At 44.3% G+C, this 13,160-nt stretch overlaps 1 protein-coding gene across 18 annotated transcripts in view; it reads left to right on the top strand.

The window, feature by feature from the left end:
• HHAT (hedgehog acyltransferase) overlaps positions 1-13,160 on the top strand; it is a 363,049-nt gene that overhangs the window by 254,446 nt on the left and 95,443 nt on the right. For all 18 annotated transcript variants that reach the window (XR_010941290.1, XR_010941289.1, XM_067729070.1 and 15 more), the window contains one exon: positions 11,783-11,984. Coding sequence is in view for 16 of the 18 variants with exons in the window: in XM_067729070.1 (XP_067585171.1) it covers positions 11,783-11,984 (202 nt within the window). In the remaining 2 variants the exon portion in view is untranslated. The remainder of the gene's footprint in view (positions 1-11,782; positions 11,985-13,160) is intronic.

Here is a 13,160-nt window from a genome sequence, read left to right as displayed (position 1 = left end):
CTATTTCCCAACATGGACGACCATGTTAATATCCAGTTCCATGACCGACATCTTTGGATTTCGTATGGTTTTATTGTATAAACGGTGGCATTCTTAATCTACAAGAGACTCCCTTTTGTGGCACACGTTGAATGTCATCCTTAGACTGTCTCTGTAAAATGCTAGCTCTTAAAATATTAATCTCTAAATGGGCACTCAAGAGTTCATTCAATTATACCGTAGCATCTTCTGAATAAGCAGCGTCATCTGGGTGGCTCTCGCTGCATTAAGGGGAAAATGCTTATGGGGCATTGTTTCCCGGGCATGGGATGATGCTCTTGCTTTGTTTCCATTAAGTGTTGCGCTGGCGTGGTTTTGTTGGACGCTGCTGCAGATTTATCGTCATTCATGCCCAGACCCAAGCATTATCAGTTGTCTCTTCCAGTGCCCAGCCTTAAAAGGTGTCATGTCTGGTAGGGACTGTGGATCATAATTATGATAAATGAGAGGCACTCGGAACAGTTCTGTTAGAGCTGATTTGTCAGTACTGAGTTCAGTCCAGAGAGGGAGCAGCAGCCTCTTTATTACCACCAGCAACCATTTCTCTTTGATTTTTTTTTTTAGGATAATTTCTTTCTTTTTTTTTTTAACATCTTTATTGGAGTATAATTGATTTACAATGGTGTGTTAGCTTCTGCTTTATAACAAAGTGAATCAGTTATACATATACATATGTTCCCATATCTCTTTCTTCTTGCATTTCCCTCCCTCCCACACTCCCTATCCCACCCCTCTAGGTGGTCACAAAGCACCGAGCTGATCTCCCTGTGCTATGCGGCTGCTTCCCACTAGCTATCTATTTTACATTTGGCAGTGTATATATGTCCATGACACTCTCTCACTTCGTCCCAGCTTACCCTTCCCCCTCCCCGTGTCCTCAAGTCCATTCTCTAGTAGGTCTGCGTCTTTGATTATTTTTTAAACAGCACTTCGTTGCCTGGGACCTTTATTTTTCTTCTTCCTGAAAACAGTCTTCAATGGCAGTGTTTTGAAAGAGGTACCTGTATACCTGCTGGCATTTTCTCCCATTTTTCTCCCTTTCTGGGCATTGAAACCCATCTGTGGCCCACTCAGCTGAACATTTTTATTACCAATGACTGTTACTTTTTAAGGAAGTCCACAATATGTATGTCTGAAGTGATGAAGCAGATAAACTGGGAGTGGGGTGGGGGTGGGGGTGGAAATTTGCTCTTAGGAAAGGATTTGTCACCTTGAATCAAGATTCACTTCAGGCTTCCTTCAGATAACCCTCTCCTTGTGCATTTTGTGTTAGTTCATACGTTAGCTTCGTGGCAGCAGAGAAGTGGGGGGAATGGGGAACTCAGGAGCATAAGCTATGGTTTTAGGAGCTCCGTGTCCTGAAAATCCATTAGAGAAGACAGATCTTTCTGTTTTAGCAGAGACCAGTAGCAAAGCAGCACACTGTTGTAATTGATCATAACTCTTCAAGACCATTCGTGCTTATGTCCCAAATGTTCCATACTATATAGACCTCACCCCTAGTTGTCCCGTAGCCCTGAAACTTTTACCAGTTGGAAACCAAGGCCTGGAAAAGAGACCATCACTGAAATCTGTGACCCTGGCTTCCCCATCCACACTCCACTCTCCTCTGTGCTCTGAGGCACTCTGTGTGTGTGTGTGTGTATGTGTGTGTGTATGTGCATTCGTTCATGTCCAACAGTGGTCCTGACCGCTCACTACTTTTCTTGTGGCCAAAGTGCGCATCGGACTTGGAAGTGATGTTCACGGCAGAGGAAGAGATTTTGTTAGCAAAGTGAAGCCAAGCGATCCAGCGAAGGGCCAAAGCCACACTCCCGCTGGCCTCGTGAACACCCGCCCCCGCACGCATCTGGTACTGAGGAGCATGTCCAGGATTTTATTTGTGGCTTTTAAAGTTAATATCACAAATCTTAAACCTCCCAATTTGGGTGCTCTAATACTAAAACCATTTAACGCTGAAGTTTTGCTTTTTGGTTAAGTCTCCCTTTTGGGTACTTCTGGCAGCTTCCTGGGGAAGTTGGAGTTGCTAATTGTCCCACCTCTCGGTCCCTGCCAGCTGTCCCCTCACTTAGGGGCACCTCCAGCTGGCATCTGTGATTTAGTCTGACTTTGTAAATATCACCCTCCAAACCCCATAGCTCTTTAGAGAAGAAAGTGGTGGAGGCAGACGTGAACAAGGACATTTACTCAGGAGGCCACGCTTTCCAGATGGAGAATTCTCTTTTGTGTATATAGAGTGACAAGGAAAAGAGGAAGGGAATGAATGAATGAGTCAGAGAAAGGAGGATGAGGAAAAGAAGGCAGTTGATCAGGGTTCATTGAGCACCCCCGAGTTCAGAGTTTAAGTTAGATTCCGGGGGAAATAAAAAGAGAAATGTTATAGTTCTCTGATCCATGTCTTGACTGTGAGGTGGGGAGTCCCACGTACCCTCAGACCTGATGAAGTAGCTCAGAATTGCTAAGGAACAGCACATCAACAAGTCTGAAGAAATAACTTAGCCCGAGACGAACACATGAATTCTGCAGAGATGAAGAATCATCGGGCCACCCGCATTCAGTGGGATCAGCTGGGGGAAATAGTCCCTGAAGTGAATGCCGAACCCATTTTGAAAGATCAGATGGTGGAAAGGACAGACAGAGGTCTTACATGATTGGGGGGTGGGCTGGCATGATCGTAGGGCCCACACTTGTGCAAGAATGAAGTTCATTAATTGGAGTGGAGAATCTGTTTTGGAGACTCGTAAGATGGAGTTCATGGCATAGGAGGGAGCCAGCGGGAGAATGATTTTTAAAAAGCCAGGCTGATGGGTTTTAGTTTAGGACGTAATATGATGGCTATGCACTGTAAGCAGGACCCCTGAGGCTAGGGACTGTCATTCTAAGACTGGATGCTTCCCGAGGACAAAGGATTTGCCTCTTCTTTGCCTCAGCGGTTCATTTTTGTCTTTGCCCGAGTGACCAACCTACTGGGCTTTATCACTTGAGATACTGTGTCACCATAGGAATGTAGAGTATACACCTGTCAAGGCTGTGGGCCTGCCTCTGTGGGGACCTGTCCGGCACGGCTGTCTCAAAATCATCACACCACCAACCCAGGTGGAGAATGAAACGCTTCAGCATTCGGTCAGGCATTTCTTTAGCGCGCTTGTCTGCAGAGCACGTTCTTCTAGAGGCCCCCCCACCCACCCAAGGCATTGTACCAGCACAGTCATTTTTGAGTTGTACATGTTCGTTTTGTAGTGAACATTTTCCTAACAGTTGTGCTAAATGAGTGAGAAGATTAGGACGAGCAGGAGTGGCCCTGAATAGGATGTGGGTGAGAGGCAGAGCTGAAAAGGGAGCACAAAGGAGAAACAGTACAGCCGCTGATAAGAGGAGGCATATGCCCCGGACGGTGGTAATTTGGACCCTGGGTTTGGGATCTGCTGATGGAGCAAAGACTGAGAAGTGTGTTAGGAGAAGGGGACAATGGGGTCTCTCCCCTCAACCCTTTCCTTCTGACTCTGAGACACGGAATCACACACACCTCCATCCTACAAACATGCGGGTTTGCCTGCACAACAGCCGGCTTTTTGTACCCTCCCCCTCTTGGTCCGGCCTAGGGCAGCTTATAGATGCTTTCAGCATCCTCTCCGGAGGAAGGTGGGAAGACAGGCAGGCAGCCAGGAAGTCTTGGTGGTTATTAAACTGAGGCTTTGAGGACCTTTTTATTAGCGATGAGACTCAAGTCCTTAGCACTAGAGAGTGCAAACTCCCGCTCACTCTCCTTTGCTCAGACCTCCAAAGAATCTGTTTTATATGGTGTTTATGTATAACCCAGAACAGATGTGGGCCCGGGAGCCCCGGGGATTGCTGAGGCTTCACTGTGCTCTTAAGCAAAAGAGGGTTAGCAGCCCCATGGAGGGAAAAAGCACACACCCCTTTCTTTGCTCACCCCCCCCCCCCGGGCCTTCCCATCTCTCATTTGTGACTAGAAGCTCATTTTTGAAGAAGGACATCTTAAAGACTTGTTTGTTTTTTCAGTCTGTAAGCATGAAGGTTGTAATACTGCAAAGACTTAGGCATCACCAAGACTCTAACCTCTGGAACATTAGTAGGCTGCTTTAAACAAGTTGAATGACTAAACCAGTATAAGCACTTTCTGGTCCTGCCCGCCCAGCAGTCCCCCATTATAAGGAAAGGACTTGGTGAGGTGACCTGTACTCTGTAGATAAGAGGGGACCTGAGCGGAAGGGCTACGGCGATTTGAAGGTGAGATGTTGGTATCGGACCAAGTTGTGGTAGAGGCTGCTTTGCCCTGATCCGCCCACATGGCCCCTACAGGATCTTCTGTAGCCTGTATCAGGTGTCTGGGTTAGGCATCATCAACAAGTCCATGTGAGTGTTGAACCCATAACTTTGAAGGGGGGCCGAATGTGCAACCCCCCAAAGATGCCACTTTGGCATGTGGATTATTTTGAGCTGCAGGCAATCAAGATCCCGCAGATTCAGGAAAAACTTTTCCCTCTAACTTAACTATCTCAAAGAATTTAGACAGGGGGCCTGTACCAGAAAAAGAGCTATTCCCAGAGATAACATATTTATCTGAAAGACGTATCTGCAGGGCAGGGCAAACTTCTAATGGCCAAACATCTGCTCTTCTTAATCACCCTGTGAATTCCCTTCCTACACTTTGAAGCCCCAGATCCCTATCCCATTCCGTAGCTCAGGACAGCATATGAGCCTCAACTGCCTCACCTGCCCTTGAGTCTCACTGTCTTTGTGAACTCCCCTGCGTATGTAATTAAATTTGTCTTTCTCCTATTCATCTGCCTATGTCTCTTATGTTTGTTAGCCCAACCAAAGAACCTAGAAGAGTAGGAGACAAAAATTTTCCTCCGCTCTAGCTTTGACCCCTTAGCACTAAGCGACCTGGTGCCAATGGTGGCATATTTAAGGCTAATGGTTTTAAGTGAAGAACATCCCTGAGCAAGCAGGCCGGAGGTCTTGGTGCCTTGAAATGCTTGTGAAAAATATAGGGATGCTAATCATTATGATAACGGCACCTTGTTTTTTCCTGAGTGCAAGCATGCTGCCGCTGGCCCATTGTTATTAAGTACGCATCCTTCTGTTTACATGGAGTGTTCAAATCTCCAAACTCCTTAAACATGTATTGTATCATCTGATCTTTATAACAACTCACACCAAAGAAGATTTTAACATTCCCAGTATGTGCTCAGTGTACAGACTTAAGCTGAGCAGCCTTGATTGTCAAGGTCAAGGTTACAGAGATTGGTAAGTGGCAGAGCAGGACCAAGGCCACATCTCCAGCATCCAGGTGCTGCCCTCCTTCTGGTCCCACGCCTTGCTGCTGTTGCTGCTTGGGCGTGTTCTAGTGGTAAGGGCAGCTGGGCTGAGCCATTCATGCTCTTTTAGCCTCTTCCGCAGGAAGGAAGATAGAGCTTTTGGGGAGCTAGAGTTTGGGTTTTGGTTTATGAGGGTAGACTTGAATCTTTCTCTAGGATGGAAGTTACAGGCTTAGGTTCATCAGCATGGTACTTCAGCCCACTGAGCTACTGGCTTCGTGGAATGAAAAGATTAATTTTTAAAAAAATGTTGGCATCTAATTACATGAACCTAGAAGTTTAAGTGTAGACTAAATATAGCTGGATTTTAATCTCTGTTTTATAAATTCCACAGTATTTTGTTGCCAAATAGGACATAACATTTTTAATAGGCAATTTTTCAGAGTTGCATACAAAACCTTTAGCCAGCATCTTTCAGTCTTAGCCCAGCTCAGACGTGCCCTCTGCTTTGAAAGTGGACCTCTCTTAGCCTCCAGAGATGATAAGGTCTGCAGATGCCCATTAACCAACTGCTGGTTTTTACTTATTAAAATCCCATTATGATCTGTACTGGGCAGAAAGATATTAAAAGTAAATTATACTTTCTGCGTGCATCTTCCTTTGAAAACTTTTAATAAGTAAATATATAGTTTAGTTCCTGTGTGAGAGCTAAACACCAGACCTGTGTCCACTACCTAGAGGATGGGGATTTGACTGGTGGGTCATCACTGGGCTGTGAGAAAGAGAACTCAGATGTGGGCCAAGGCCAAAGCCAGAGCCAGGGTCGGGTTGCGGGAGCCACTGCCCATGAGAGCTGGGTTTAGGAGAGCACGGCCACCTCTGCAGAGAACTCTAAGCAGGAACTCATCTCAGGTGAAGAGCCCAGGTGAAGCCAAGGTGGGGTCACCTTACCACCAATGAGACACAGCCAGAAGTCCTCCCTTCCCAGCCACTAAAGACTCTAGTGTTTAAAAGGCTAGTACTTGTCATTTTTGAAATCCCTCGAGGTTGGGATATGTCTGGAGCTTTGGGGCTGCATGATTTTTACTTTAATAGGGGAAGTAGGGTTACAAAGTGTGGGGAGACTTCAGAGCCGTCAGGTCTCTATGTTCTTTGGGAATGGGTGTCTTCCGAAGTCTCCCCAATAATGAGAGCAGGTCCGTGTAATCCTTCCTTGTTTCCTAATCTTTCATAATGGGTCTGTGACAGTGTGACAGTTTATCACAAGTGTAAAAGCTATTGGAGATTATGAAAAGTAAATGAAAATTATATTGTTAGGTATTTAAATACTGTTGACTAGTAACTATATAATAACGCATGCATGCATACACACACACACACACACACACACACATACATACATATGTAGAATTGCCTAAAAGAATTTTACAGTTTAGCTGAAATGATCATCATAATAGAAAAGACATCTTTTGATGAATAACTGTTCATTTCAGTGGTACAAACAGTAGGTTCTCTGGGTTAAATAGAGAGTGGGAATATTTAAAAGAGACTTCCTGGAGGAGTTGGGAAACCAGAGAGGATGGAGGATATGAAAATGGTATGACCAAAAGCACAGAAGTGTGAAAGCCCCATTTGTTCAGAATTTCAGGATTTTTCAAGAGAACTAGTGGGAAATAGGGTAGAAAGATAAGCAGAGCTGGAATAGGATGTTAGCCACTGCTGCCCCAGCTCAGCCAAGTAATAGGTAATTGAAGATGGGAAGTCAGCAACTTCAACTCAATCCATGGGACAGTAAAAACCAAGTCTTTCAGTATCTTAGGTGCCTCATCCTCTTACCTCACTAGGGTCTGGGGTTCGTGGCAAAGGGTTTGAAGATAACAGGAAGCTATTGAGTAGGTCTTGGAAAAAAAGAGAGCATTGTGATGTTAAGAGTAATGTCTTTTAAAAAATTTTTTAAATTTGTTTTACATCTTTATTAGAGTATCGTTGCTTTCCAATGCTGTGTTAGTTTCTGCTGTGTAACAAAGTGAATCAGCTATATGTATACATATATCCCCATATCTCCTCCCTCTTGTGTATCCCTCCCACCCTCCCTAACCCACCCCTCCAGGGGGTCACATAGCACCCACCTGATCTCCCTGTGCTATGCGGCTGCTTCCCACTAGCTATCTATTTTACATTTGGTAGTGTGTATATATCAATGCTACTCTCTCACTTTGTCCCAGCTTACCCTTCCCCCTCCCCATGTCCTCAAGTCCATTCTCCATCTCTGCATCTTTATTCCTGTCCTGCCCCTAGGTTCATCAGAACCTTTTTTTTTTTTTAGATTCCATATATATGTGTTAGCATACAGTATTTGTTTTTCTCTTGCTGACTTACTTCACTCTGTATGACAGTCTCTAGGTCCATTCACCTCACTACAAATAACTGAATTTTGTTTCTTTTTATAACTGAGACTTAAATTATATTTTATTATATTTTTATATATAACATAGTATAATTATATATTATATATAATATAGTATATATTATATACTGTATTGTATTATATTTATATTCCATTGTATATATGTGCCACATCTTCTTTACCCATTCATCTGTTGATGGACATTTAGGTTGCTTCCATGACCTGGCTATTGTAAATAGTGCTGCAGTGAACATTGTGATACATGTCCCTCTTTGAATTATGGTTTTCTCAGGGTATATGCCCAGTAGTGGGATTGCTGGGTCGTGTGGTAGTTCTATTTTTAGTTTTTTAAGGAACCTCCATACTGTTCTCCATAGTGGCTGTATCAATTTACATTCCCACCAACAGTGCAAGAGGGTTCCCTTTTCTCCACACCCTCTCCAGCATTTATTGTTACCACGTGGATTCTCACCACCCCTGTCCCAACTGTCAAACATTCTTGAGTTGTTTTCCAGAGGGGTATGAGGGAAATAGATACTTTCTTCTCCCTTCACATATGCCTACTACTCAGCAACAAGCCCCAACCATCAACCTCTTACACGTAACTTCTAACATAGACATCTGCAGGATGCCTGCCTGGACAAGACGGTAGGTGGGACGGAAGGAATTTATTTAGTCTGTTTAAAAATGGAACTTGTAACTCTGGCTTTCTGGCACAGAGCTCCTTGGCCTAAGCTCCTTTGTAAATAACGAGCATCTTTCTTCAGTTAATGAAATACTGGTTGGATGTTTCTGTGGAGACCGCTTTGAAGATTTGGTTGAATCAGAGGAACATCTCACCAAGAGATGCTCCCATTACGGTAAATGGCTTCATAGAACACAGGCCTAGGGGTTCTGAAAGTAGAACATTCCAGGTTCGGATTCCACCTCTCCCATGTAAAATAGGACTGGTCCTTGCAAAGTTGTGTAAGTGATTAGAAATAGTTTATATAAAGTACCTGGTACATGGATATTCAGTAGAGGGTAGACGTTATAAATAACATCTACATTTTAGACAGGTTCCTCCTCCTGAGTTGGGAGTTTGCTATGTTGCATTAATTCTGTTAGATGGTTTTAAATTAATAAGGTGGCACAGATGGATGGTAACTACCTCAGGCAACATTCTCTGCAAGCAGTGACCCCACGAAGCCATCCTGGCAGGGGCAGGCCTTGCGCACACTCAAGCTCACACAGTCACTGACAGGAAAAAAAAATCTTTTTATTTTTGCTTCGCTGAGAAGGTGGTACTGAATGCTTTCTTCCACTGGGAAATCAATTTCAGTGTGCAGCGGATCTAAGCGAGTGAGGTCGTACTCCTGCTTTTCTAAAACAGACACATACTTCTGTTTTTATTAATCATGGAACTGACACAAGCCTGGTAGAATCTGTGAAAAGGAAACATGCTCGCTCTCCTTGCTGTATCTACTGCCTTCTTCAAATTAAGAGAGAAGAAGGGATTTTTGTCTTCCAGTCTAGAAACCATACCCTCTTCTGGTTTAAACCAAGCAAGCAACCTCATGTCCTTGGAGACCTGCCATATATGAGTTTCTGGAGTAAAAGGCATTTTCAGAGATTTTTGTCGGCTGTCACTTTTGAAGGCAAAGTAGCAAAGCCATGATACCAAGAGATGCCTGAAATAGCTGTGCATGTAATTTTGGGGCTAGATGCTTCCTTGTCACAAGCTTGAAAACATGTTCTTTTTGGAGTTGAATCTAATATTAAGGACCATTGATGTGGACGATGCGAGGTTTTTATTCTCTACTGGGGTTTTCTGATATATGTAGTGCAGCTCACTTTAACGTAGTGAGATACAACAAAAATCTCAACGTAAAACACACCAGTGTTGGATGAGAAGAGTATTAGGGTCAGAATTAACTTGTTTTATAAAATGATTATCTGCAAAGTTTCTGTGAACAGCAGTTATTCCTTATCCTTTTGAACTTGGTTTGACCACCCCATTTTTTTTTTAACATGCAACCTTCTTACACACAGAACTGATTGTGTGAAGTGGAGTATAGCCCCATGGAGCCCCATGATGGGTCAGTCGTTACCTTCATGCAGGTGGGAGGCTGCAGAGGTTTGTGGTCCATTTTTTGCCTCTGCTGAGCATTCTACACCAATAACCAAGTAGCCTGTAGGGGGCAGCAGAATGCCAAATAAAACACCTGTTCCTGGGGCTGTCAGGCTTTTCGGGCTCATTGCCCGCCCCTTCTCGGTCCATGATGCAGCACCCACCCTTCTCCCCTTTGCCTGGCAAAATTCATCCTCTAGGCCTTTCCAGGGTGGGGACCTTTACCATTAAGCCTCCCGTAACCCACTCACCTCCACTGACCCTGTTCTCCTCCACACTCTTAAGCCCTCCTGGTATACTTTCTACCGTATCATATAGCAAACAAGTACCATATCAGCTTAATGATGGGACTTGTTTGCTATTGTTTCACAACCAGCTCTACCTGTCCTTTGGGCAGGAACAACGTCTTGTGTCTCTGCGTTGCTCATAATGCCAGGACTGCCCTGGAGGCCTAAATAAATGCTTGACAGCAGATGGAGGATTCCTTAAGCGGTAGTGAGTGCTTGATGCGTATCTGCTAACTTGATTGTCAAGATGGTCTTGTTTGTGCACAAGAGAAAGTATTTTCTTTGCTTCGCTTGTTTCTGAAATACCTACACTCTCACACGCTTTCCGGTTTGTTTCAGATTGGGATGGAAGATAGGAGGGCTTTCAAAATAAACCCAGAGGTGTAATGGAAAACATTAACTCTGGTGCCATAGTCGCAGATTTGCATCTAGGCCCTTCCCCTTCCCAGCCCGTTTTTCTCACCCAGATAGTGGGGCTAGCTAAGCTGATCACATAAGCTACCGTCTAACCTGGAGCACCTTTGAAGGTGAGGGAGGACATTTAAAACTACTTATAGTCACATAGTCTTTAGAAGTATTTATTGACTGGGGAATGGTTTTTATTTTGTTTTTTTTGGCTTGCCTATAAAACTGTTCTATTCGAAAATGATTTTAAAGATAAAATTTCTGACAAAATATTAAAATAATATATAAACAAGACAACTTGTCCATGGGTTGGCATGCTAGAACAGCATATGGTGTTTCAAAGAATCAAGCTGAGTGATCCATGGAAAGTGTCTAGTGCCGTGCCTGGGACACACTGGGTATTCAGGGAATGATGATTTCCTTCTCCTTCGTGGAAGAAGGTTGGACAAAGAAGCACTGACCAGCAGTAAACAAAGGCCTATGGGCTTTTTAAAAAAGGCTGCTGTAAGGAGGGTGTGTTCCTAGTTGTCCAGATCCTGACAAGCCAAGATGTGAGTTTTGCCCAACTCTGGCAGGAACATACTGATTGAAGAACACGGCTCTGTGGGTATGTAGTCAGACAGCTGTCTCAACAGTAGAGAACATACCCGAGGGATGGCTGTAGCTTTCGGGTGATAAGCCGGCTGCCCTGTGAGCACAGTGCGAATTCGTACTGCTTCTGGGCAGCTTCCCAGGAAAGCTCGAGGGTCTGGCCTTGGCTCCCCTCTTCTGCAGGAGCTGTCCTGCCATTTAGGGACCTGAATTCAGCAATTGTGCTTAAATACTGGGTTTACCAGAAACTTAATAGTTTGAGCTGTAAAATACATACCTGCCTTGAAGTCTGGCGTCCTCATGTAACCAGAAACTTAACTGCCATTCTGTGAGTGAGCTTCTACAGTGGGGTGCATCCCTTTTAGAAACTCTAAATTCAGTGCTCCTCACCCTGCCTCCTGTAAGTGCTATTTTGCTTGAGTAATGAGAGCTCTTTAGCCTGTGTGTTCATTTAAGCTAAAGCCCCTCAGAGCTGAGGTTTATGTATTGCCACCTCCGTGTGTGATGGAGAATTCAGGGAGTGCTCTGGCTTCCTGGAAGTCAGGAAGGGTCTGCACACAGTGAACAGCAATGTGTGATAGGAGAATCAAGCCCGGGAGCAAGCGGTATTGCCGGGACAGCCCTGCACATGGTTCCTAAAAGCCTCTTCTATCTCTAGGTATGTGTACATTCCAGCGGGCGGGTCCCAGCACGGCCTGCTAGGGACACTGTTTTCCACTGCAATGACGTTTGCGTTTGTGAGCTTCTGGCATGGTGGGAATGACTACCTCTGGTGCTGGGCAACACTCAACTGGCTGGGAGTCACCGTGGAGAATGGAGTCCAGAGGCTTGTGCAGGCGCCGCGTGTCCAGGACAGCTTGGTGAGCTGGGTCCTTGCTTGTGCAGTAGGGGACAGCCACGCTCGGTGGACTGGGTTTGGGAGGGAAGGCGGTCATCACGTTTACCCCATTGTGGGCCATTCCTGCTAGATTGGTTCAAAACTCGTGTGCCCAGAGGTGGGACAGCTGAAAACGAGACTTCTGTAGCTATTTTTTTAAAATAAATGTTTTAACTATAAAAGTAATACATATTTATTATATGAGAATTAGAAAATTCAGACAAGTATAAGGAAAGAAAAAGGTCTCCTCAAGAGAAACCACTGTTAATCCTATTCTTCTAAATTTTTTCTCTCTACACACACACACACACACACACACACACACACACACCTCATTTAAAACATGCTGTTATACTAGAGATACAGTTGTATCAGGACGCCTTTCTTTGTCATCAAATGCATTTCTAACAACGCTTTTTTTTTTTTTTTTTTCCTTTTTTGCGGTACGCGGGCCTCTCACTGTTGTGGCCTCTCCCATCGCGGAGCACAGGCTCCAGACGCGCAGGCTCAGCGGCCATGGCTCACGGGCCTAGCCGCTCTGTGGCATGTGGGATCTTCCCAGACCGGGGCACAAACCCGTGTCCCCTGCATCAGCAGGCGGACTCGCAACCACTACGCCACCAGGGAAGCCCTCTAACAACCCTTTTTAATGGCTTCATAAAATTCCATTATGTGGATGTGTCATAACTTATTTAATTAGTCTCCTATTATTAACATGTTCTTCCAGTTTTTCTGCAGTTACCAGTTGCATTGAGATGACTATCATAACCAGGGTGCATTCTTCAGTGTAACATTGCTAAGTTAAAGGTTTTTCTCACTTTTAAGTTTTGCCATACATACTTGCTTACCTGTTTCTTAACTGCCCTGTGGACAAAGTTTGCCAATTTACATTCCTACCCAACAGTGCCTGAGAATGCCCTTGCCAATACTGAGTAGTACTGGTATTTTCAATCATTGCTATTTTAATAAGTTGCAGTAGCATAAAAATCAGGTAAGGATTTAAGACACATTCGCACTCTATAGGCAAATGATTTGGAAAATTAAGCATTTTTCTTTACACACATATTTTAAGTGATTTTAAACTATGAGCAAGTGTTTTATCATGTAAGTGTGGCACAGTATGTATTAGAATCTTATAGGAAATCATCAATTCTGAATA

The sequence above is a fragment of the Pseudorca crassidens genome, chromosome 2 (assembly GCF_039906515.1).
Source record: "Pseudorca crassidens isolate mPseCra1 chromosome 2, mPseCra1.hap1, whole genome shotgun sequence".
Lineage (NCBI taxonomy): Eukaryota > Metazoa > Chordata > Mammalia > Artiodactyla > Delphinidae > Pseudorca > Pseudorca crassidens.
The sequence above is the reverse complement of the archived record's forward strand: the minus strand, read 5'-3'. Positions and strand labels throughout refer to the sequence as shown.